Source organism: Podarcis pityusensis (genome assembly GCF_964106645.2).
Source record: "Podarcis pityusensis genome assembly, chromosome: 14".
NCBI lineage: Eukaryota > Metazoa > Chordata > Lepidosauria > Squamata > Lacertidae > Podarcis > Podarcis pityusensis.
The window spans coordinates 40,941,809-40,968,682 of NC_138039.1; the positions used below are offsets into that span (position 1 = coordinate 40,941,809).

The 26,874-nt window shown below is 44.6% G+C and overlaps 1 protein-coding gene across 2 annotated transcripts in view; it reads right to left on the reverse strand.

Annotated features, from left to right (window-relative positions):
• The window catches only part of SLC12A1 (solute carrier family 12 member 1), a 72,626-nt gene that overhangs the window by 37,046 nt on the left and 8,706 nt on the right, over positions 1-26,874 (reverse strand). Inside the window, exons 4-13 of one of the 2 annotated variants that reach the window (XM_080980326.1) lie at positions 20,451-20,546; positions 19,664-19,759; positions 14,797-14,936; positions 14,248-14,358; positions 11,567-11,678; positions 9,695-9,822; positions 6,371-6,455; positions 4,023-4,174; positions 1,308-1,415; positions 405-528 (exon numbers count right to left, since the gene is read on the reverse strand). In XM_080980326.1, coding sequence (XP_080836452.1) covers positions 405-528; positions 1,308-1,415; positions 4,023-4,174; positions 6,371-6,455; positions 9,695-9,822; positions 11,567-11,678; positions 14,248-14,358; positions 14,797-14,936; positions 19,664-19,759; positions 20,451-20,546 — 1,152 coding nt within the window. The remainder of the gene's footprint in view (positions 1-404; positions 529-1,307; positions 1,416-4,022; positions 4,175-6,370; positions 6,456-9,694; positions 9,823-11,566; positions 11,679-14,247; positions 14,359-14,796; positions 14,937-19,663; positions 19,760-20,450; positions 20,547-26,874) is intronic. The other variant, XM_080980325.1, reaches the window with a different exon arrangement.

A 26,874-nucleotide genomic window follows, 5' to 3' on the forward strand; every position in this document is an offset into this window, starting at 1 on the left:
ATATATAATGTATACTATGTAAGATAAGTGATTTAAAGGAAAATAAGGACATAGCCATAAAGATAATGAAGAAGTAAGGAGCCGCAATGAGGTGGAGAGAAGTCATATTCAAAGAATTTAAGACTTTAAGACTTAAGAATTAATGTGACAGTATTATCAGATGTCGAATTATTTTGGTTATTTTTGTGTGTAATTTAATCTGTCTTGAAGAAAGAATGGAAAATCTGAACAATTAATTAAACTAAAAACTCAACAAAGAATATATATATATATATATATATATATATATATATATATATATATGAATAAAATAGCATTTTATGATATGGTTCCAAAGGAGGTTTAGGGTTGATAAAGGGCAGGGGGAGCTATTAGTGAAAAAGTGCTATTTGTGATATACGCACCTATAAGAATAAAGGCCATGGCAATGATGAACGTCAGAACGTATCCTCTAATTGGCTCGTTGTTTTTGCCATATCCTTTGGCGAAGAAGTGGAGCGCTCGGTAGATGTTATCCTTGCAGAGAGCCTGTCAAAAGAGCAGAACTTAGTTCAGAAAGGTAGGGTTGGGTGTGTTGAATGCAACAGAAAAGTTACAGTGGTACCTCGGGTTAAGTATTTAATTCGTTCCGGAGGTCCGTTCTTAACCTGAAACTGTTCTTAGCCTGAAGCACCACTTTAGCTAATGGGGCCTGCTGCTGCCGCTGCACCACCGGAGCACGATTTCTGTTCTCATCCTGAAGCAAAGTTCTTAACCTGAGGCACTATTTCTGGGTTAGCGGAGTCTGTAACCTGAAGTGTATGTAACCCGAGGTACCACTGTACTTCAAATGTGAAATGTAAAACACAGGGATGGGTGGGAGGGATAGATGACACATTAACTCCAGCACTGCCCTTTCCTGGGAGCCAGCATAATTGGTTTCAGAAATTACCATGGTATGGGATGCAACTATGTAGAAATGGCAAAAGCACACTGTTCTGGTAATGTAAGAATTGGCTCTCAATTTCATCACAGTGGGGTGGGAAGCCTACATCTTTTCCAAGAGTGCCTTATTGTAAACCTGGATCTGGCTGGCCATCGAATAGGTACAGCATCTGTTCAAGTTGTTCAGCCCGCAACAACTGCCATGTGGCAACCATTCATTGCCCTAACTCTGTGTATCAGACCCAGCTGGTTCAGTGTTGTGGCAGCCAAGGATATGGGCAGGAAGCTTTTTTAAAAAAAAGTTGTGCAAGGCATTCTCATGCATGTGGACCAACTGATTACATGAAAACAGAGAACAAGAGAGATTGTGCTTTTGGCCTTACCTGGAAAACCTTGGGCGCACTAACAAGCGAAGTGAGGGCTGATGACAGGGTTGCAGAAAATATTCCGGCAGTGATTAAAGGACCAAAACCTGAAACCATGCTCATGACCTTTTTTGGGGGGGAAACACACACACATGAAAGCCATGAAGCTCATGTAAGCAAAGGTTCAAACACAACATCCCAATGTTTCCTGTTGCCGCATTGATGGTAATATCTGTTAGTATTACCCTTTCCAACTTCTTATTATCTTTTAAGTTGCCCATTAAAAACTCAATGAGTCTGTACCCAGCACAGCAAATTAACTGTTGTTGTCAAGAAAACCATTTTCCTGGTAATGGAGAAGACCGTTCTGTAATTCAGGCCTGCCCTGCTCTCACTGAAGCCAAAGGCAGAATTTTTATCTCTTTTGCAAATGGTGCCATTCAGAAACAGCATCATATTAAGAACGAGATGTTCCGAGGAACAAGTCTCCTACATTTTAAAGAGTGAGTGATCTCCGTGTCCTCTAGATAGAAGCCTTCATGTAATAATATCAAACCCAAACTTTATTCTTCAGATAATGAAAGATGGCATGTGCCAATAGATTAATGGACAGTTTCTATCAGCAACTTTTCAGAAGCAGTTCTGTACCTGTTTAAGGTGCAGAGCTCTTCAGGTTGTCTTTGCCACGCTACTAACTGGAGAACCAAAATGGCAGATAGATAATTTAACTTTGGTTAGACCAATATTTGATGGCGGTGTAAAGAATTACTAAGCGTGTGTTTCTAATACATATATTTTAAATTGTTTAAAAGAATGAGCTTCCAGGCTCACACAATTGTTCATGGAGTGGCTTGTCTTTGTGTTCTGCATCATTTAGAATGTAATTTACACAAGTAGGTCCATTGCTCTGCTTTGTTTCTATTTGGAATCTAAACTTGTGAGGAGCCTTGCCTTTTCCCATTCAATTCAGATGAGGTGGCAGGTCTTAGGAAAGTCAATTGAAAAATTGCGTTTTTATGACATTTTCAAAAAAAAAAAAAAGGCAACTATTTTGGGGTCTTCCTAAAAAAAGGTCAACAACATTTGGGGTGTCCTGTTACTTTTTGAAGTATGGCAACCCAGGCATCCTTTTGCACAATACAATTACACCCCCCCCCCAATTGCAGTGAGTTGAGAAGCTGTGGGGAGCATGAGATTCTGTGTACAAATTGGAACTCCTTTGGGTGCATATCTACAATCTGTGGTGGGACAAAGGTGCTCATCTGATTTGCTGCTGCTGCTTACCTGGAGGGGCAAGGCAGCGAGGAGGACGATGTGGTGCAAACTCACCAGTAGTGCCAATCTGGTGCTTCTGCTTGTGCATTTGCACCACAATGCCCTCCCCTCCCCAACCCTCCCCAGCAAGGAATAGTATCTCCCCTGCCGGGAAGTCAGGTATGTGCCTTCGCCCCACCCTGCCATCTCCTCCTGATAGTTACAACAACCTTCTGAAGCCATGCAGTAAGTCTGCAATCCTAAACGCACTTATAAGCAACTGATTCCCATTTGGAAAAAGTGAGGTTTACTTCTTAGTGAAGATGCATGATACTGTGTTGTGAAGCTCTTTCTAGGTGGTGCATAATTGGAACTCTTTTGAACCTTGAAATTATTCACCAGCCCATAATCGCATGTCTGGGTTTTGCATTACATTCTGCTTGTTCATGCATAGTCCAGGCCTCAGAGAGGGTGAGCCTTTCTGGTTCTAGTTAGAAACATCCTGGGCCATGATCATTAGAGCCTTTACAAACCATCCAATATTGAATGTTGCTAAGGAATCTAGGCAGCTGTCTTAGGCCAGGTCAGACTATCTGTCAATCTAGGCTTTTATTATCATCAACTCTGCAATTATATGATTCTGATGTGGGTGGCACTGTGGGTTAAACCATAGAGCCTAGGACTTGACAATCAGAAGGTTGGGGTTTGAATTCCTGCGACGGGGTGAGCTCCCGTTACTCGGTCCCTGCTCCTGCCAACCTAGCAGTTCGAAAGCACGTCAAAGTGCAAGTAGATAAATAGGTACCACTCTGGTGGGAAGGTAAACGGTGTTTCCGTGCGCTGCTCTGGTTTGCCAGAAGAGGCTTAGTCATGCTGGCCACATGACCCGGAAGCTGTATGCCGGCTCCCTCGGCCAATAAAGTGAGATGAGCGCCGCAACCCCAGAGTCGGTCACAACTGGACCTAATGGTCAGGGGTCCCTTTACCTTTACCTTTATGATTTTATACCACTACTAGCTGTACATTTCTATCCCACCTTTGCTCCAAGGAGGTCAAGGTGGCACACATGGTTCTGTCCTCTCTCCATTTTACTTTCCCAACAACCCTGCGAGGTAGGTTATGCTAAGAGATAATGACTGGCCCAAGGTCGCCCAGGGAGCTCCATGGCTAAGAGGGGATTTCTGCCACCCTGGCTCTCATATGCTACAGTTCTGCTTTCTGACCTTTTAGGTAAGGTGGTATGTAAAACACTGTCCGGGTATGTTAATTGCCACATCAACAGCAGAATGGATTGGCTCCCATTTCAGGTCATGTATCTTAGCTGGGGTGTTAACAGAGATATTGCAAAACCACACAATGCACTCTGCTGTGTGGTTACGCTTGTGTTCGTTTGTGTTATTATATATATAGTATGCAGCTTTCTCGGTTGTACAACACACATATGATTATACCAATTGCATAATTAGAGCTCTTTTGAACCTGGAAATTATTCATCAGCCCATAATCACATGTCTGGGTTTTACAGCTGGAGAAATCATAGCCCAGGGCACAAGCAGATGATCCATTGCAATTCATTCCGGATACAACTGTATCATTGACGTTCCCTGTAGCATCACGGACGACACAAGCAGCTGTGGAAACAACAGCATATTATTATTTCCGTTCCTTGTGACAGGGGGAGAATACTTTCACCGTGCCACATACATCTTCAGTTGCTTAATGCTTTCCCACCTCTATCATCTTGGGGCGGTAGGGCGCTGTTTCCTTCTGATCACTGCGAATAATGCCACTATTCATTAAAGTGGTGCTATTACTGCTCTACGTTTTGTGCTCAAGCCCAGTGTACATTCAACAAACTAGGACATGTGTGAAATTTGGAATGCCCAGTGCCTGACCCACACGGGTTTACTTAACCTTAAGTGGCATTTGCAGAACCTGAAAGGTAGTGGGGATCGTAGACTTATGAGACAGAAGACTGTGAGAATGATAGAAAGTTCTATCATGGAGTATATTCTGCTATACTTTAAAAATAGTGCAGATAGCTTGCCCTCATGCCACTAATTGCACAAAGCAACTATCATGGGCTCCAGCTATCAGAGACACAACTTAATGAGAACATAACAGCATCAGAAGTTCCCTGCTGGATCAGGCCAGGGCAACATCCTGTTCTCACAGTGGCCAACGAGATGCCCATGGGAAGCCCGCAAGCGGGATCTGGGTGCAAGAGCACTGTTCCCTCCTGTGGTTTCCAGCAACTGGTATTCAGAAGACTGTCTCCAATAGGGGAACTTAGCCATTGTTGTCAGCAGGCACTGAATGTCTCATGGAGCCAATGTGAACTCAGTCCTCAGAGCCCTCTTCAGGCATGGAAAGGAGATGGGAATGCACAACATCTCACCTTCCAATCGGCAGGCAGGGTAAAGACTCTGGATTGGCTGGGTCAGGTAGATTCCAGGAGCCTGGCCTTCTGACCTTGGCTGTCACCCTCATGCCCTGCTTAGTAGAGGTAAAGGGACCCCTGACCATCAGGTCCAGTCGTGACCGACTCTGGGGTTGCAGCGCTCATCTCGCTTTATTGGCCAAGGAAGCCAGCTTCCGGGTCATGTGGCCAGCATGACTAAGCCGCTTCTGGCGAACCAGAGCAGCGCACAGAAACACCATTTACCTTCCCACCAGAGCGGTACCTATTTATCTACTTGCACTTGGAAGTGCTTTCGAACTGCTAGGTTGGCAGGAGCAGGGACCGAGCAACGGGAGCTCACCCTGTCGCGGGGATTTGAACCGCCGACCTTCTGATCGGCAAGTCCTAGGCTCTGTGGTTTAACCCACAGCGCCACCCACGTCCCGCTCATGTCCTGCTTGGATGGCTTTAAAAGAGGATTAGGCAAATTCATGGAGGAGATGGCTATCAGTGGCTGCTAACCATGATTGCTATGTTCAAGTTCCACTGTCAGAGACAGTATGCATCAGAATACCAGTTGCTGGAAACTACAGGGAAAGGTGGAGAGCGTTATTGCACTCAGGTTCTGCTTGCGAGCTTCCCACAGGCATCTGGCTGGCCACTGTGAGAACAGGATAGTGGATTAGATGGGCCTTCGATCTGATCCAGCAGTGCTCTTCTTCTTACTTATGTCTGGTCAATAGAGCAGGGAGTCCTTCTAGCTACTATACAGGCTGCAGCTCAAACCACCAGCATTAACAGCGAAGACTTGTAAGCTGGAAGACTTTTATCCCAAGACTGGATTCAAATACAGCTGCTCTCAGTTCCTCCTGGCCGTGCAAGTAGCCAGCTGATCCGGCCTTGTGGAAAATTATCTTCCCTCCTTTCAAAGATGGCAATCAGCTAGTCATTGAGAAAACCAGAACCGGTTTCTCTTGTCTTATCAACACATCTGATTGCCCTAATGGCAGTGATGCAAACAGGAAGAGGCAAGATGAAGGAGAACTGTTCTTTGACAGTATTTTTCCTAACTCGTTCTGATGGCGCTTGTAGTTTTCCGTAAGCCAAGCACTGGTGGAAGCTCTCCATATGATGAAGTCACAAGTTCAACACAGTGGAATAGTTCAACTCCTTGAACTTTTCCTAGAAAAGTAGCCTCTTTAGCTATTTGTGAATCCATAGTTGATCCAATTCTATGCAGTGAAATGAGGAATGTTGTTTTCAAGTTTGTGTTTTTACTTACGAATAGACATCTGTTTTACTATATAGAAAATCCATAAGATAAACAAATAATGAGGGTAAGTGATGATCTGAGCACCAGACTTTAAACGTACCTAAGACTATTAATTACTTTGGATTAGAATGCAAACATATGCTTCTTATTTACCTGCACAGATTGCTACACCTACATAAGCAATCGTTGTAACCAGAATGGCCAGCATTGTTCCTTTGGGTATAGCAGCTTGTGGATCCTAGAATATTACAATAAAAAGACTGCAATGAATAGTCATTAAATACACACACACACACACACACACACACACACGGTTGCATATCCTCTGCATGTTTGCGTTCACAAACAATTCTGTTACAGAATTTAAGTACTTAAAAAAAAATAGTTACTTGTCCTTGGGATAATGTGACAATAAGACTAAAATTGTGTAGGCAATTTGGAGATTTTGTGCAGGGATGTTTTATATGGACATGGTTAATGTGCTGTTTAATGGGCATAGTTGAGCATAATTAGGGGAAGGGCAGTAGCTCAGCTGCAGAACATCTGCTTTGCATGCAGAAGGTCCCATGTTTCCAGTGGTGTAATGGTTCAGCGCATCTGGCTGTTAACCAGAAGGTTGGTGGTTCGAGCCTACCCCGGCAGTGCTTTTTTTCTAAAAAAATATTTAGGAGTACTCTCATTTTGACTCAAGAAAATCACCATTTTATAGTTCAAACTGGGGAAAATAAATACAATAAATGGACAAAAGTACAAGGATTCACAAAATGTTTAGGGGTATGCGTACCCATGCGTACCCCCTAGGAAAAAAGCACTGGTACTAGGACTGGGCAGTTTCAGCTTCCAAGCTTTTTGACTCTGGCGTAAACTACAAACCAGTCATTTTTAAGAAACCCAAGTGAGATTTCCTACCTGAAAGCCTGCCAGTCAGTGTAGACAACACTGAGATAGATGGACCAGTGGCCCGACTCATAAAAAGGCAACTTCTTATGCTCTTCCTATGTTTCCTGCACTGAGTGGATTTAATGGAAATTGGGGCTGGGGGGAATGGAGGTCAAAAAGGGAAGCCCACCAACTTCCTCCCAAGCCATGCAGGTAACATATTTTGTATGTTTAGATTACCTAAACACTGATGGAAACCTGGCACTGCCTAAAAACGGTAAGGCATAATGATACGTGGGGAAATGACATTCAGATTTCCACCCGCATTTTTGCTCCCCATGTTGCTACCCGCGTGACTTAACTTGAAAGGTTGTAAGTCCTGTATTTGTCAATGTGGGCTGCAGTTTCCGGAGTCAACATGTGACTGTAAGAATCGACCGCTTTCATCATTTAATAGAAAGGCGCCCAGATGCCGTTCCCTAAAGGCTTAGAACGCAGAAGCACAAAGAGTGGGAAAATGTATTTATAACCAAATAGGAGTAAAATAAAAAAGGGGGGCAAAATGGCTCGCATCTTAGATGTTTCTGTGCTTGCACCAAAAAAACTTTTACAGTATAAGATACAGTGGTGCCCCGCAAGACGAATGCCTCGCAAGACGAAAAACTCGCTAGACGAAAGGGTTTTGCGTTTTTTGAGTCGTTCCGCAAGACGAATTTCCCTATGGGCTTGCTTCGCAAGACGAAACGTCTTGCGAGTTCTTGCGAGTTTGTTTCCTTCTTCTTAAAGCCGCTAAGCCGTTAATAGCCGCTAAGCCGCTAATAGCCGTGCTTCGCAAGACGAAAAAACCGCAAGACGAAGAGATTCGCGGAACGGATTAATTTCGTCTTGCGAGGCACCACTGTACTAGGCAAGTGCTAGCTAGTTAGCTCTTCATGCAAATCACCTTGTAGTAATGTAAGACATAGCTGTGTGAAGGACAAGCCTGAAATAAAAGGACTGATCCTTTTGCTAAGCCTAACCCAAGCCACTTTGGAGAAAGAAACACTGAATTTCCCTCTAGGGCCTCCAGTTGTAAATTTGAAGTCCGCCGCATGTAGAGTTTTTATGAATTAGCAAAGCTGTGGTAATAGGAATTACATAGCTCATTTCGATGTGCAGTACCCTGATAATGGGTCCATTAATATTCTGCTTCTAGAGTTAGTGAAGTGGCCTTTTAAATTTCATAGTCCGTTTCTGGAAGACAAATGTAGTTAAATCTGTGTAGCTGGCTGTTTCTTCAGACAATACAAGTTGGGTGCTTAGGTTAGAGGGTCCAGAAATATGTGCAGAAATTGTCTGCTTTGCACCTCTGCCCTGAATTGTTTGTGGGAAAGCCAGACAACATTTGCTATTTATTGAGCATTCATTCTGGTTTGTTTGTGGAGAGGTTAGATGACATTGTGTCAATGAAGTGCTATCCTACACTCCCCAGTGGCATTTTCCCATCACTTTCCTTATCACAAAAAAGTCTCGTCATTGGGGGAAGTGGGTTTGTTGCACATGAGCTCCAAATCATCACTAATTGTGCATTTTCCAGTGTGTGACTGGAAGCGGCTGGAGGATGGATGGTGACTAACAGATTGAGGTTGAATCCTGACAAGAGAGAAGTACTGGTTTGGGGGGACGGGGCAGGCAGGTGTGGGGGACTCCCTGGTCCTGAATGGGGTAACCGTGCCCGAGAGACCAGGTGCGCAGCCTGGGAGTCATTTTGGACTCACAGCTGTCCATGGAGGTGCAGGCCAATTCTGTGTCCAGAGCAGCCGTCTGGTACACAGGCTGAGACCCTACCTGCCCGCAGACTGTCTCAACAGAGTGGTGCATGCTCTAGTTATCTCCTGCTTGGACTACTGCAATGCTCTCTACATGGGGCTAACTCTGAAAGTGACCTGGAAACTACAACTAATCCACAATGCGGCAGCCAAACTGGTGACTGGGAGTGGCCGCCGAGAGCATATAACACCGGTCCTGAAAGACCTTCATTGCCTCCCAGTATGTTTCCGAGCACAATTCAAAGTGTTGGTGCTGACCTTTAAAGCCCTAAACAGCCTTGGCCCAGTATACCTGAAGGAGCGTCTCCACGCCCCCCCCCCATCATTCTGCCCGGACACTGAGGTCCAGCTCCAAGGGCCTTCTGGCGGTTTCCTCACTGTGAGAAGTGAAGCTACAGGGAACCAGGCAGAGGGCCTTCTCAGTAGTGGCTGTGGAACGCCCTCCCATCAGATGTCAAGGAAACAAACAACTATCTGACTTTTAGAAGACATCTGAAGACAGCCCTGTTTAGGGAAGTTTTTAATGTTTGATTTTCTTTTTAATATTCTGTTGGGAGCCACCCAGAGCTGCTGGGGAAATCCAGCCAGATGGGCAGGGTATAAATAATAAAATTATTATTAGTATTATTATTATGAGTGTATCCCTCCTGAAAATAGTAGTGGTGTGGAAGCAGCCCTAAATTCTAAAGGTGTTGTGCTCGTTTTGTGAGGAAGCATGCAAGCGGAAGTTCTAGATGTTGGACGTTCTAGATGTTGCAACTCAGCTTGCAGAACATGGGCTTGTGCCTACCTCCAAGTCTCCAGAGATATTGGCTCCTGCAAGAATTCCAGTGGCTGCAGGGAAAAAAATGGCAAACACAGAGAAAAACCCTTCGTCGCCTCTGAAATCTGGTCCGAAGTTCTCTGCAAATATGGAGGCTGCAAAGGCAAAGTGAAAAATCACAGTGACGTTTCGAGTCCGTGTCACTGACTGATATTCTATATCTTGCAGAACCCCCTTTCGGTCTCTGTCTTGTATACTGGGCAGGGGGGACATTTGGCCCTCCAGACTGAATGGTTTATTTCTTGTATTTCTATGCCGCTTTTCATTCAAATGGATCTCAAAGCGGCTTACAACCAATAAATAACCATAACATAATAAAAACATAATAGCACATCGTGACTACAGCATACATCATATAAAATAATTAAGAAATTATCAATAAAACAGTTGCAATCTATTAAAAAAAAACTTAACAAAACAGCAACTATACAATAAGCTAAACCTCACAATCATGGCAAGTCGTGTGATTAACAAATCGATGCAGCATTTAGAATCTATAAAACGATTTAAAAAACATTAACAAAATAGCAATTAAAATATAAGCTAGGCCCTAAGATGTTTAGTTCAGATGTTGCTGAACTAAAACAATGAGCTGATGGTAGTTCAGTAACATTTGGGGGGCCAAAGTTTCCCCTCCCATGTGGTGTAAGAAGTCTAGGCTCCCCTGATTCATTGAGAAGCCACGATTTGTGGTGGTATGTGGCATAGGGGGAGGAACAGCAGACTTCACTCTGTGTGGCTGAGCATGTTTCGGTATGCATCGCCTAGCTGCTGGGGCTGCCGGGTCTACTTAGGAAGAAGATCTAATTTGTCTATGGCCAGGAGGTCACCTAGTTATGGCTCTGCATATGTCCACAAGCAACATGACCAAGACCGCCTGCCGCATAGATCCTCCTGATTGGATAAGAGTCTGAAAACTTCCTGTGCAGTCATCATGTAATGGAAATTTGTATTTAGTCTGCATCTATAAAATATGACGTTTTTCTAAGTGTTAAAGGTAAAGGGACCCCTGACCATTAGGTCCAATCGTGGCCGACTCTGGGGTTGGGGTGCTCATCTTGCTTTATTGGCCAAGGGAGCCGGCGTACAGCTTCTGGGTCATGTGGCCAGCATGACTAAGCCGCTTCTGGCAAACCAGAGCAGCGCACGGAAATGCCGTTTACCTTCCCGCTGGAGCGGTACCTATTTATCTACTTGTACTTTGACGTGCTTTCGAACTGCTAGGTGGGCAGGAGCAGGGACCGAAGAAAGGGAGCTCACCCCGTCACGGGGATTCGAACCGCCGACCTTCTGATCGGCAAGTCCTAGGCTCTGTGGTTTAACCCACAGCGCCACCCACGTCCCTCTGTTGAGGCTATTATTGATTATTTTTGTCATGGAAAATTTAATTGCTTTATTCTCTTTGTAAACTGCTCTGAAGATTTTTTTTACAATCAAGTGGTGTATATATTTTATGAAATAAAATACATGGATAAATTTGCTGGTGGTTGGTTTGTGCATTGCACAATCTAGAGGCCTAGATGCAATGCAGTAGGTACCAGGTTGTCACTGATGAACACAGAGGCAGGTAAATAAAATGCAAAAGCACAGCTGGTTATGGTTTTCAAGTCAGTTACTTGGGTGCAAGCTTATGCTCAGTATATAGGTAAAGGTAAAGGTAAAAGACCCCTGGACAGTTAAGTCCAGTCAAAGGTGACTTTACCTTTACCCAGTATACAGAATATGCCTCATGCAATTACTTTATGTAAGATGCTAATATAGTCACTCATAGTTGTATGTCAGTACTCAGTACTGTTTGCTGCAGGAGCTCTGCTTTTCTGCCAAAAAAGAAACACTTGCCTTGATAATTGAAAAAACCTCTAGCCTTCTTCTCATTGTTGCTTGGAATGACGGTTCCAATGAAGAAATTTGCAATAGCAGCAAGAAGGATAAATAGAAGAATAACTTGGGCCTGTAAAGCCAAGTTAAGAGATTATTTTTGGTAGAGGACTTGCGTTCAACATTTGCTTTCCATAAGCTACTTCAGAACTTGATGCAGTTGCAAAGTGGCATGATATTTGTACAGCTTAAAAAAGTTGGGAGCCGAAACACTAAAAAGAGAGTTAGTCACATTTTTTAAAGTCTCATTAATTTCAGTAGGTGCTAAGGATGAGGAATATCTTCAGCAGCGCGGCACAAAGCGTCTCTCCCATACTCAACTCTTTGACTTACTGTCTGGTAACTGCAAAGGCTGGCACAAGTAACAGGAAGTGGGAATCTGTGATTTGCATACCCTCCAACATTTCTCCAATGAAAATAGGGACGTCCCATTCCATATTGATAATTTTACTATTTATACCCCATACATCTTACTGGGTTGCCCCCGTCACTCTGGGCAGCTTCCAACATATATAAAAACACAATTTAACATTATAAAAAAACATTTCCTATACAGGATTGCCTTCAGATGGCTTGGAAGTCAAATAATTCCATACCCTCCAACATTCATCCAATGAAAATAGGGACATCCTACCATTCCTGCCAACATTTCTCCAGTGAAAATAGGAACATCCTAAGGAAAAGTGGGACATTTGGGGATCAAATAAAAAAACCAGGGCGGCTTCTCTAAATGAGGGACATCCCTGAAAAATAGGTGTAATGATTTCTGGCAGGAAAGCAAGTCCTGATAAGAAGTAATGACTCTGGCAATTTTATGTATGTTTATTTACAGAAAGACACATCCAGAGCCCGGCTTCTCGCCTGCTCACATTTACATTTGTTGGTCAGTCTGAAGTTTTGCCCGTCCCACAGCAGGAAGGACACCAGACTACCACCTTTCCCCTCTTGCCCTTTTGTTGCCTTCTGATTTTATCCAGATGCCTAGAACGGGGACTGAAAGGCTCCCCCTCCTCCCCACTTTCACTCGACACAGACTCAGACCTCTGCTTATCTGCTGGTTGCTTAGCAACACTCTGGCCGCCTTCCAACTCTCCCTCTCCTTGAGAGCTAATAGAGCCTTCTCCGGAAAGGGGGGTCAAACTGCCCTTTCTCGATTCTGTCAGCCAGTTCTCATCTGCAGAGTCAGTCCCTCGTTCACTTAGTTCAATCTCTGAGTCTAACTCATCCCCTGTGCTCTGGGGGGCCACATTCTTGACAATATTGGAAGGTCTGGATTTGATATCTCATCTCTACTCCTCGTAGCAAGTGGTAGCTGTGTGGTGTGTGTTTGTGATCTGGAATGAGGCTGTGGTGTGGGAGAGGAGCCCAGAGCCTTTCCCCAATCACCCTCTCAAAGCTGCTCCTTGCCCCATCATGGGAAAGGGACAGCACCTAAGTTTATCCCAATCAAATAAACAACTCCAACCACGGATCCCTGCCATGTGGTCTAGCTAGTCTGATTAGATGTTTCAATGCATTGAAACAAGCAGCCCTAAAATGAATGGTGGTGCATAAGAACATAGCCAAATGCCTGTCGGAAGCATGTACCCAACAGCAGTCTCCCCTCCTGCTGTTTATAGCAACTGGTATTCAAAGGCAGTGGATCTAGAACATAGCATTCACGGCAAATAGATGTTGATAGTCTTCACTAATCTAATTTTAAAGCTATTCAAGTTGGTTGCCATCATTGCTTCCAGTGGCAGTGAGTTCCACAGTTTAACTACGCACTGCACAGAGAAATATTTTCTTTTCTCTATCCTGAATCTTCTGATGCTCAGCTTCATTGGATTGACAGGAGTTCTAGCATTATGAGAAAGGGAGAAAAACATCCCAGGCATAGGCAAACTCTGGCCCTCCAGATGTTTGGGACTACAACTCCCATCATCCCTAGCTAACAGGACCAGTGGTCAGGGATGGTGGGAATTGTAGTCCCAAACATCTGGAGGGCCAGAGTTTGCCTATGCCTGTCCTATCCCCTTCTCTATAAAATTCTATCATGTTACGTCTTCCTCTCCTTTTCTCTAAACCGAAAAGTCCCAATGCTGCAACCTTTCCTGTTGTCCCTTTATGCATTTTTCTACCACATTCCTTTTCATTGGGTGGAGGTTTGCTTGTGTGTGTGCGCATGTGTGCATGCGCTACAGTGGTACTTCGGTTCTTGAACGTCTCCGTTAACAAACATTTCGGAACCCGAATGCCGAAAACCCAGAAGTCAATGTTTCTGTTTTTGAGCGAGCCTTGGAAGTCAAACTTCTTCCACTGAGCGTGTTTTTCAATTTTCTCAATGAATTTGCAGAGAGCCCTTTGCGCCTCGGTTTCTGAACGTTTCGAAAGTCAAATGGTCTTCCAGAACGGATTACATTCAAAAACCGAGGTACCACTCTGTGTGTGTGTGTGTGTGTGTGTGTGTGTGTGCATATGTATGTGTCTGTGTGTGTGCACGCACATATCTTTGATATTGGATGGGGTATTTGTGCATTTTGTACCTATACCTTAGTAAAAATGGGCCGTCGACACAAGACTCTGCAGCAAAACCACCTCGGCTTCCACAAAAACTGAGCATTCGCCTTCTCTAAACAGCTTTAATATTGAGAATGTTTTACCTTGGCTTCCCATTCCATACCGGCCACAGAAATGCCCAAAAGAATGACTACCGTTATAGCACCAATTATTCGGATGTCGTTGCTTGCATCAACCATGATTGCGTTGCTGTTCTGGGGGGAGGAAAGAGTGAGAAAGAAATGATTAAGGATATAGTTTCTGCAAGATAGTTTCTGGCAGCAACATAAAGCAGAAGGAAATGACTAAAGAGGGATTCTGCACATTCCATGGGTAATGAGCCCTGAGTTTCACATTTCTTATGACGGTTGAGCCTCTGTCGTCAAGGTTATTGGCTTGCTAATTAGAACCCTAATTCCCTTTAGTAATTTCGGAACTCTTAACAGCCCTGTAAGAAACATTTCTTTGACCTGGTAGTAGTGGAGGAAAAGCTTATAAATTAGAATTTATGACACATTTAGGGAGTTCTAATTCATGAATAAGGTTGCCGCTTATCACATTTATTAGACCTATGATCATTATTTATTTTTTTAAAAAAGTTGTTAGCTAAGGTTCCCTTGCATAACCGCATGTAAAGTCTTGCGAGCACGTACCTTGAGCAGCTCCACGACGGTTTCTGCAAATCCAACGACGTACATGGCTACTGCCACGGCATTGGCAAAGGCAAAGATTAGACCAATGGAGCCCCCAAACTCAGGTCCTAAACTTCTGGAGATGAGGTAGTAAGCGCCACCTGTCAAAACAGAAAAGAGTTTCTTTCAGCACATTAACAGAGCTGCCCAAGACATTAGTTATCTCCCGCTTGGACTACTGCAATGCGCTCTATGTGGGGCTACCTTTGAAGGTGACCCAGAAACTACAACTAATCCAGAATGCGGCAGCTAGACTGGTGACTGGGGGTGGCCGCCGAGACTACATAACACCAGTCTTGAAAGACCTACATTGGCTCCCAGTACGTTTCTGAGCACAATTCAAAGTGTTGGTGTTGACCTTTAAAGCCCTAAATGGCCTTGGCCCAGTATACCTGAAGGAGCGTCTCCTCCCCCATCGTTCTGCCCGGACGCTGAGGTCCAGCGCCGAGGGCCTTCTGGCGGTTCCCTCATTGCAAGAAGCAAAGCTACAGGGAACCAGGCAGAGGGCCTTCTCGGTAGTGGCGCCCGCCCTGTGGATCGCCCTCCCATCAGATGTCAAAGCGATAAACAACTACCTGACATTCAGAAGACATCTTAAGGCAGCCCTGTTCAGGGAAGTTTTTAATGCCTGACATTTTAGTGTATTTTTGGTCTCTGTGGAAGCCACCCAGAGTGGCTGGGGAAACCCAGCCAGATGGGCGGGGTACAAATAATAAATTATTATTATTTATTATTATTATTATTATTATTATTATTATTATTATTATTTGGGGCTCCCCAGTTAGCGCCACATATACAAAGGATCTTCTGCCCAGTTGCAGAGGCTACAACTCCTGTATTGCACACTCTCCACTGTATTCGATTGGAGATTTCAACCTTGGGCATCATCAGCTATGATGTTGCAAAGGATCCTGGGAGTATCTATCGGGTTACATGCTGCTTTGTTCCCCCTTCCTAAGAGTATTGCTGTCCCATACTAATGCAACTCAAGCTGTTGGGCTGGTTCTACATGTGACACCAAGGGATGGGGAAGCTGTTTTTGGACTCCAGATGTTTTTGAACTTCAGTTCCCAGCAGCCCCAAGCAAGATATCCTGTGGTCAAGCATGATGGGAGTGGTAGTCTGACAAGAACTGAAGGGTCTTTGATTCCCCTGCCCTAAGCCAACTTATCCAGATTGTAACCTCTAGAGGGGTTGTATAAACTTGCTGCTTTCTCAGTCTGTCAAACAATATATAGTTCCGAAACTAAGGAACTATATATTTCTTAACTTTATTTCTCTCTCTTTTAATCCATCTTCTATCACTCTTTCTCTCTCTTTTTTCACCTTGTTTCTTCCTTTGCCTCTGGATCTATGTTTTTTATTTTACATAGATTAGTGTTTTAGTCTGGACAAAAAAGACCTTTGATAATAATCTTGATATCTTTTTTTATAAAATCTAATAAAAAGTATTTTTAAAAAACAGAACAAAACAACAATATATAGTTCTATTTAGGCAATAGCTAAAGTCCTGAACTAATAATAATAATAATAATAATAATAATAATAATAATAATATTTATACCCTGCCCATCTGACTGGGTTTCCCCAGCCACTCTGGGCGGCTCCCAACAGAATTAATGATGATGATGATGATGATAATAATAATAATAAAGCAATACAACGTTAGACATTAAAAACTTCCCTAAACAGGGCTGCCTTCAGGTGTCTTCTAAAAGTCAGATAGTTGTTTATTTCCTTGACATCTGATGGGAGGGCGTTCCACAGGGCGGGCGCCACTACCGAGAAGGCCCTCTGCCTAGTTCAGTGCCTCTGAAGTCTTAAGGTTTGTTTCCAAATGAATGTATTTAGGATTGAGTTGGGGGGACCAGGACTGCAGAAATCAAAGCCTAAACCTCACTCAGCCATGAAGCTCACTTAGTGGGTGTAGGACAGTTACTATCTCACAGCCTAGCCTAGGAAGATATTTTGCCCTCTGGATATTTTGGACTACAACTCTCATCCTTCTGAGCATTGACCATGTTAGCTGAGCCTGATGGAAGTTGTGGTCATGAAAACCTGGAGGGCACCGTGTTGGCTACCCCTGACCTAGCCTGTCCCTCAGTGTTGTTGTGAGGGTGAAGTGTTGTGCAGCGGATCACAAGTGTGCTCCCTGGAATTCTTTGGACAGGTAAATGTGTAATAATAAGGTTAATAAACCTGTACTGTCCCAAAGGCTTCCCCAACCGCATTGCAATCCAATCAAAATATCCCATGAGAACTAACTTTCTGCAGACAACAGATTTAAACCACCATGCTTCTTGCAAATGTGCAAAAACAAATGCTAAAACTGAAGACAACTTCTCACCTGGTATTGTGGTATTCCAAGACCGGAAGACATGGAGAAATATGGATCTGGAGCCTGAAAAGCTGCATGCACTACTCTGATGATTAGGCAATAGTAGAAGAACTGGTTTCTAATATTTGCATCCAGCCTAGCCAGTCCTGAGGCTGCATAGGTAAAATGTAAAGGACCCCTGGACGGTTAAGCCCAGTCAAAGGCGACTATGGGGTTGCGGCGCTCATCTTGCTTTCAGGATGAGGTAACCGGCGTTTGTCCACAGACAGCTTTCTGGGTCATGTAGCCAGCAGGACTAAACTGCTTCTGGTGCAACAGGACACTGTGATGGAAGCCAGAGCGCACAGAAATGCCGTTTACCTTCCTTCCGCAATGGTACTTATTTATCTACTTGCACTGGCATGCTTTCGAACTGCTAGGTTGGCAGGAGCTGGGACAGAGCAACGGGAGCTCACCCCGTCACGGGGATTCGAACCGCCAACCTTCTGATCAGCAAGCCCAAGAGGCTCAGTGGTTTAGACCACAGCGCCACCTGCGTCCCACTTGAGGCTGCATATTACAAGGATCACTGCTATACACTCCCCTCTTTTTATGTAATTGCAATCATACTTGGTAAAAGGATTTTGGCCTTTAGCAGGCATACCTAGTACACAGATCAATCTATTTGGAATGCGCTCCCACCAGAGTCAGTGATGGCCACCAACTTGGGTAGCTTTAAAAGAAGATTAGACAAATTCCTGAAGTTATCAATGACTATCAATAGCTACTCGCTGCAATGGCTATGTTCTACTTCCACTGTCAGAGGCAGCCATGCTTCTGGGATACCAGCTTCTGGGAAAGCCACTTCCGAGCTTGGGAGGAGGTGGGGTTGGAGCCCCTGCGAGATCCAGGGGAATCCTCGGCTGCATCATCCTCCCCGCCAACCAATCGGCTGGCTGGGGAAGGGGGCGTGGTTAATCCTATTTAGAGCTGGCGCGGCCGAGGCTCCCCCTCTTTTGCATCCGCGCCAGCTAGCTGCTCGGTTTTCCCACCCTCCCTCCCTTTAGGCAGGCTCCCTGACTTGCTATGGACTTCAGTTGGTCGCCTCAGGGCCTGGTAGGAATTTTTTCCAATTGGTAATTGGCATATACAGCCAATTGGTTTTTCGCCTACCTCGTAGCAACTCGTCACAACTCCTCGGCATTGGCGGTTAGGCATTGGCAAGGGAGGATTAAGTGTATGGGGGGGGAAGCGCCATCGCCTCCCACCACAGAGAAGGGTAGTCCGATAAAGGACTCCGGGGGGGCGTTGCCCTGTCCGAAGCCTATGGAGGTGTGGGCCCAAGGCACGCCCCCAAGCGGTGACTCCGGGGGAGTTCCTAGTTGACGTGCCTCAGCAGGAATCCCTCTACTGGTGGTTAACTTTTGCCAGTCTTCATGCAATCGGGCTGAAGCCGGCTAGTTGATAGGACCAATGCCTAAGCCAATACCGCTCATTCCTGTAATCAATAAAGTTGTGGCCTATTTCGCCCATTAACCTTAATTCTTGGTGTCTGTGTCTTTATTTCTTCCTGGGAGCGGGTGGGAACTCGCCACGCAATCATAAGTGGGCAGGGTGCTTTGACACCCAGGTCCTGCTTGCAGGTTCCCCATAGGCATTGGGTTGACCACTGTGAGAACAGCATGCTGGACCACATGTGTTTTCAGCCTGATACAGCAAGCTCTTCTTATGTTCCTATCTACTGTATTTTTTATTATAGTCACTCATAGTGTTCAACCAGTGAGGAAACTTCTAGGGAAGAGCTCTTGTCAGATTACTATTATTAAAGCCAATGATTTGGCCAGAAATGTGGTTGCTCCTCAGGAATAATCACATGTGGTCTGAAACATGAGGAATGTGGAGAATAACATCCCCATCCATCTTCTCTGAAATGGCACTCCTGGGATTTCCATATGTAAATATTCTTCATAGGGATTTTCTGCATCTGCTTTGTAGAATCACCAAAATGGATTCAGAAAGAGTCAGGAGACCCAATAAGATAAACCCTTGGTTTGCAGCTTGCAAACCAGGATTATCTCCTAGTGCCAGTCCGATTCATAGGACTCCTCATGAGCAGGTACTTTGTGGAAAGGCACCTGCTGAATAAATGGCTACTTTAAGTATATGAGGTGGTTCTGCACCTCCTTCGAATAACTTTCTCTGCTTCTGAACAGCTACAGAGTTGGGAATGTTGTCCTAATATCAATTTCAATAAATATGGTGAAATTACCCTCTCATCTAATTTGGCTCTCCTAAATATCCTAAATATTGGTCTTTTTCTCTAGGTTAGGCTAACCAATTAACATCAAGTAACGACCCTGCCTCTTCTCATCCAAGCTGTCTCCCATGCTTCAGTTGAGTCCTTGATACTTAGTCATTTTACTTCAATTTATTTGACTTGGATGGGCCAGCACAGTTATCACTTTTCCAGAGATACCTATAGTCTTCATTTGAAACACAAAATTGACTCACCTCCTCTTACCACTCCATTTGTACATATGGCAGACATGGAGATACCTGTTAAAGTTGTAACTACCACACTCAGGCAAATAACTACGACTCCAAGACCTGAAAAAATCCCAGAAAAGATGTTTGACCCTTGGTCATATAATTCATGCCAATTTTATATATATATATATGTAAAAGAAACCACCGTTTTCTAGTAAGAAGCCACCATCATTCATGGAGAGGGAAGAGGTCTGACTGGCTCTGTTAAATACCTGGAATTCATGTCATCAAGATAAAGAGTAAGACCCTGGACATTGGTGGAGCGTGCCAAAACTAATCCATGTTCTCAAGAGACTTTGTAAGTTAAGGGAGTAAGAAACAAGTTAATGAATCCAGTGATCTCCACGAAGTTTTACATCTTTAAGCAATCTGGATTGCCATGTCCACTGAAGAAAACCTGCAATGTTCTGAATACATTTTTTAAAAAAATGAAAGAGAAAAAGAACGAAAGCATCTCCAGGAAAATAAGATGATTCTGTTTCTCCATTGGTCTTGGACAGGATCATCTGACCTTTGTGAACTGAACGTTTTGATTCAGGAAAAAGATTAAGAATCAGTAAATTATAGTGTCTCAATACTGCTGATTATACTACTCACCTTCTGATTCCTTTGAGTCTACTGTCCACTGTGCTGTTATTTTAGGTTGAGGAACCCTTTGACTTGTCTAATAGTAAGACAATATATGGGGAACTATTTCTGAACACCAAGAGTAAGAGGGCTGGGGAGAAACATCCTAAATATTTTTTTTTACCTCCACGGACAAAACCATTAGTTGCTATTGCAGAAGTTGATAAGCCAGTAATAGAGGTGACCATGGTGGCAAGGAGGATAATGATAACTCCAAGACCTGTCAGCAATGAAAAGATGAAAAATGTAACTTGTGGCTCATAACTCGCTACAATTGTTATTTAAAGTAGTAGAGAAATCAGACTTTGTCTTTCACTGGTAAAACCGCTTCATCATTATAGCTATACGAATACCTGTTTCCTCTCTCTTCCTCATTTTAGTTATGTACGTAAGACTATATAAGCCAGAGTAGTGCATGCTCTAGCTATCTCATGCTTGGATTACGGCAATGCGCTCTACGTGGGACTACCTTTGAAGGTGACCCAGAAACTATAACTAATCCAGAATGCGGCAGCTAGACTGGTGACTGGGAGTGGCCGCTGAGACCATATGACACTGCTCCTGAAAGACCTACATTGGCTCCCAGTATGTTTCCGAGCACAATTCAAAGTGTTGGTGCTGACCTTTAAAGCACTAAACTGCCTTAGTCCAGTATACCTGAAGGAGCATCTCCACCCCCATCATTCTGCCCAGACACTGAGGTCCAGCTCCGAGGGCCTTCTGGAGGTTCCCTCACTGCAAGAAGTGAAGCTACAGGGAACCAGGCAGAGGGCCTTCTCGGTGGTGGTGCCCACCCTGTGGAAAGCCCTCCCATCAGATATCAAGGAAATAAACAACTATCTGACTTTTAGAAGGCATCTGAAGGCAGATCTGTTTAGGGAAGTTTTTAATGCCTGATGTTTTATTGTGTTTTTAAAATTCTGTTGGAAGCCACCCAGAGTGGCTGGTATAAATAAATTATTATTATTATTATTATTATTATTATTATTATTAACCTTCATTGGCTCCCAGTATGTTTCCGAGCACAATTCAAAGTGTTAATGCTGACCTTTAAACCCCTAAATGTCCTCAGGGTATAAACAAATTGTTGTTGTTGTTGTTGTTGTTGTTGTTGTTATTTTAGGAATCAGATCCTCTTAATGTTCTGTATAGCACTTGGCAAATTTTGGTTAAATAACCATATTGTAATCAACAGGAGCAGCAGTAGGAGACAAAGCATGGGGTCTGTATCCAACTAATCGGGCACATGGAAAAACCTACATGAATGCATTGGAACTTCTCTCTCCCCTCATGTGCCCCCTACACCACCCCCAGCTCTGTTCTGGGGGGCTGGAGAAACCACCAGAGCAAAGTTTGGGGTGCACTGGAGGAGAACATGGAGAGGAAGTTATGTTGTGCTCATATAAGTTACTCTATGTGTGCCTTGATTTAGTTGGCTACAAGCCTGAGTACCTGCGTTTGTTCACATTCATCCCTTGCAGCTAACAAAACTAGGCTTTATTTCATCCGGGTCAAAGACCCAGTTTGGAACCCCCGACGCGCATTTGCATACACACACACACACACACACACACACAGGCAGGGAGCCTCAATGGCGCCACTCTGGAGGCTTCGACCGGGGCAAAAAACCTGGCTAGTTCCATTATAGCGACAGCTTTGCTTCACTTATCTGCCTGCTCCATCTGTTGTCTCCTCGTCTGTCAACATATTGATTGCAAGCTGCTTGCAGACTTCTCTTGCCTTCATGTTACTCAGCAACATGTGGTATCTGTTGATCATATTTTAATAACTAATACCGTAAAGTGGTACCTCGGGTTACAGACGCTTCAGGTTACAGACTCCGCTAACCCAGAAATAGTATGTCAGGTTAAGAACTTTGCTTCAGGATGAGAACAGAAATCGTGCTCCGACGGCGTGGCGGCAGCAGGAGGCCCCATTAGCTAAAGTGGTGCTTCAGGTTAAGAACAGTTTCAGGTTAAGAACGGACCTCCGGAACGAATTAAATTCTTAACCCGAGGTACCACTGTACTTTTCCATGTGCAAGACACCCCCATGTATAAGATGACCCCTATTTTTTTTGAACCCAAAATTAAGAAAACAAAACCCTAAGTGAAAAGCTGGATGATCTGCGGTGGCAGCGGCAAGTTGTTTATCTTTTTGGGGGGCGGTTGCATGAGGAGCATGTAGTGCACCATGGTGCAGAAACAAAGTGCAGAAGCAGTGGACACCACACACTCCCCCTCGGCGGCAGCTGTGGCGGCGGCGGAGAAGGAGGCTCCCAGGGAGGATGTTGAGGAAGCGCCAGGGGAACGGAATGCCCATTTTGCTCTGGGCCATGCCATCGAGCAAACTGAGCTGAGGAAGGGGGTGAGCTGGCTTGGGGAAGGGTGGGAGTTTGAGAGGGGAAGAGGAAAAAAAGGAAAAAAGGGCAAGGAGAGGTAGCTGAGGCAGCTCCTGTGGTTGAGTCGGCGGAGGCTTCAGGAGGCAAGCCAGTCGCCGGCATGCAGCCCGGAGGGGGAGGAGAAAGGGGGGAACATAGCTGTCAAGTGTCCCTTATTTGAAGGGACAGTCCCTTATTCCAGCGCCATGTCCCGCTGCTGTCTCTTATTGATGGATGTCCCTTAAATGATGTCCCTTAAATGATGTCCCTTAAATTTCAAAGGAAGCAGCTCCTCTCCCTCCCTCCCTGCCGGCCAGGGAGGAGGGAGGCTCCAACTGTGTTGCTTGTCTGTGTTGCTCACCCAATAAGAAGTCTAAGAACGACTGGGGATTGGAGCTTGCATGCCTTGTGTGTGGCTAGTTAATGCAAGCTGAGGGGTTTTTGAACGCTGGACGCCATTTTGTTGCACGTGCTGCTGCAAACTTTGCAGTGCAAAGCCAGGCCGGGGAGCCATATTAAGTTGAGGCTGCATAGGCCTCGTGGTGCATGTGATTCAGATTCTATTCAGTTGAACCTCTGGTTACAAAGTTGGTTGGACAGTGTTCTCGAAGCTACCCAGCATGAGTTTGACCAGACTGCAGGAGGACAGGAAGACTGGAGTGCCTGGAACAGGTGAGGCTGCAGGTCCCTTATTTTGGCTGCTGGTCCCTTATTTTCAAGGCTGCTGGTCCCTTATTTTCAAATCTGTAAGTTGACAGCTATGGGGGGGGGGGGGAGGCAGCAGGAGGAACCGCCTCAGCCTGCCCGAGCCAAAATCCTGGACTTATGTTTCAGGGATCAGCAAACTTTTTCAGCCATGGGCTGGTCCACACTTCCTCAGACCTTGTGGGGGTCCGGACTATATTTTGCGGGGGGGGGGGATGAACCAATTCCTATGCCCCACAAATAACCCAGAGATGCATTTTAAATAAAAGCACACATTCTACTCCTGTAAAAACACCAGGCAGGTCCCACAAATAACCCAGAGATGCATTTTAAATAAAAGGACACATTCTACTCATGTAAAAACATGCTGATTCCCAGACCGTTCGTGGGCTGGATTCAGAAGGCGATTGGGCAGCATCCGGCCCTGGGCCTTAGTTTGCCTACCCATGGCTTAAATATTTAAAAAATCCCCCCAGATGCCCATGCTCCGTGTACAAGACGACCCCCATTTTTTTACTATTTTTTTAAAGTGAAAAAACTCGTTTTATACACGGAAAAATACAGTAATTTTGTGGCGCTGGTAGCAGTAATTTCTCCACAGTGCAGTAGCCTGCTTCAGAATGGGACAAACCATTTTAAAGTCCCATTCAAAGCAATGCAGTGTTAATAAATGAGCCACATCTGGATCATACTATTCGTTATCTCCCTATGCGCAGGAGGGAGCAAGATTGTGCGTCTCTCCCACCCAGCACATCCCTCCAGGAACCTGCCCCCATCATTCCTAGACATCCATACCTAGACATTATGTTTGAAGAGGCGCACACAATCCAATGCATGCAAAACCAAATTACATCAACAACAACCACCCCACAATTTGGGAACTGACCACGTGATTTGGGCTTATGTACACAGTGGATTTAGATGTGTACAAAATGTTCAAATGCTATAACCACACATAGGTGTCTGGGAGCATCTGCAGCAAGATAGCCATATTTGGTGATGAGGCAGCACAGGGACAAGATTGGGGAGCATATCACCCAAATTCTGAATACTAGCAAATTATACTTTTGGAATTAAATTTGGGGCGGCGGAAGCAGAGCCATTGTGGTAGCTCTTGTTACAAAGTAACGCCAAGCTCTGATTAAAGTTTAGATTAAAAACCCCAGTTGTAAGGGCATTAAATAACATTAAAATGAATGGCTCTTGCCCGTGGCTATTTTCATACCTCGGAACAAAGTAATGCTTCTTGATAATGGCAATAAGTTACTAAACTACCCTTAAAAAAGGAACTAATTTTGCATGAAACCCCTGAGCAAAGTCTTGGCAATGTTAAGATGTGGAGTTTTCATGGCAAGGCATATACTTATATGTGCTTCCAGCTGCAAGGCCTCATTTGGTATGCATCATAAAACCGGCAAGCACCCTTTTGTCAGGCACAGTGCCAGGTGCAAACATGTAATGCTGTGGAGATGGAGAAAACTTCCCGTCTCCCCTTCATTTATTCCAGCAAGTTTCCTGCCAAGCCATTCTCCTCTAAATAGCAAAAGTTCTTTCGCTGTGTGATCCTGTACATGCCTGCTTAGAAACAAGTTCCACTGAGTTCAGTGGGACTTACTCCCAGGTAAGCATGAAATCAGCCCTGAGTGCTCACTGGAAGGACAGATCCTGAAGCTGAGGCTCCAATACATTAGCCACCTCACGAGAAGAGAGCACTCCCTGGAAAAGACTCTGAAGATTGAGGGCACAAGGAGAATGAGGTCACTAGTTCAAAAAGGTTGGCGACCCTATCCATAGTGAAACAAACCCCTAGGAACCTCTTCCTCCTCATTCATTCATTCATTTATTAACAAGATGTATATACCAGTTATGTATGGCAGTAAGAGCTGGACCATAAAGAAGATTGATCACTGAAGAATTGATGCTTTTGAATTATGGTGCTGGAGGAGACTCTTGAGAGTCCCATGGACTGCAAGAAGATCAAACCTATTCATTCTGAAGGAAATCAGCCCTGAGTGCTCACTGCAAGAACAGATCCGGAAGCGGAGGCTCCAATACTTTGGCCACCTCATGACACGAAGACTCCCTGGAAAAGACTCTGATGTTGGGAAAGATGGAGGGCAAAAGGAGAAGGCGACGACAGAGGACGAGATGGTTGGACAAGGTTCTCTAAGCTACCAACATGAGTTTGACCAAACTGCGGGAGGCAGTGGAAGACAGGAGTGCCTGGCGTGCTCTGGTCCATGGGGTCACAAAGAGTCGGACACGACTAAACAACAACAAAGCATGCACAGGATTAAACCTTAAGCCTAATTGCAGGGGTTTTTTTTCCATATAGCTCAAATACACATCCAGAAATCCTTATTCCAACGAAATGCCTTTGGAGCGAAAGTCCCATCTGCACTAATCATCTAGAGCAATATCATTTAAATGGTCATGGCTTCCTGCAAAGAATCCTGGGAACTGTAGTTTGTTAAGGGTGCTGAGAGTTCTTAGGAGAACTCTGTTCCCTTCACAGAGCTATGATTCAGAGAATTCTTCCTCCTTAGAATTGCCTTCAGTGATCTCAATGGGGGGTGGAGTGGAGAGGATGGGGGCAAAATTATTTGTTGACTCTGGCTCCATCTTTCAGTGGCTCTGCTCCACCAACTGTTGGTACTCCTGTCTTGCACCCTACTAGTCCCAACACCACCAGCCACCACTGGGTACAATCCTTAGCCATAATCCCAGTGCAGCTGGCGTTCATGTTCAGAAACAACAACAACTCAGTTATGTGTGGAGAAGCCTTCCCCGTCACTGCTGTCTCCCAATCATCTCAGAATCTAGCATTCATCCAAATCCTTCTGGCACAGTCATACCTAGGTTTGCGAACGCCTTGCGACTCAAATGTTTTGGCTCCTGAACGCCGCAAACCCAGAAGTGAGTGTTCTGGTTTGCGAACGTTCTTTTGGAACCCAATCGTCCAATGAGGTTTCCACGGCTTCTGATTGGCTGCAGGAAGCTCCTGCAGCCAATCGGAAGCCGCGCCTTAGCTTTCGAACGTTTTCAGAAGTCGAATGGACTTCCGGAATGGATTCCATTCAAAACCAAGGCACGACTGTACTTAGGTATACTTTCTGCTCCCTGTAGGTAGACAACTTATAAATGTCTTTGCTCCAACTGGCTTGTTCACATCCACACAGCTTTTGCCTTTTTTACTAAAAAAATGAAGAAAAAAAATGGTTCATTTTCACCAGGAGTACTTGCCGTCTGAGCGCAACTGAACTGCGTGTTTTCTAAAGAAAACAGATTTCACTGTAGCGGTTCCAGCCCCTTAGGAGTAAAATACAGTTTGTACATCATCAACAAGACTCAGGCTGCAAAAGTCTATCTGACATCATCTTCATTTTATCAGGAAGCTTGTGTGTCAGTTAGATACTGTTTGAAGTTTACTTTCAGTGATTTTGAGGTGGCTGGGTTTAATATT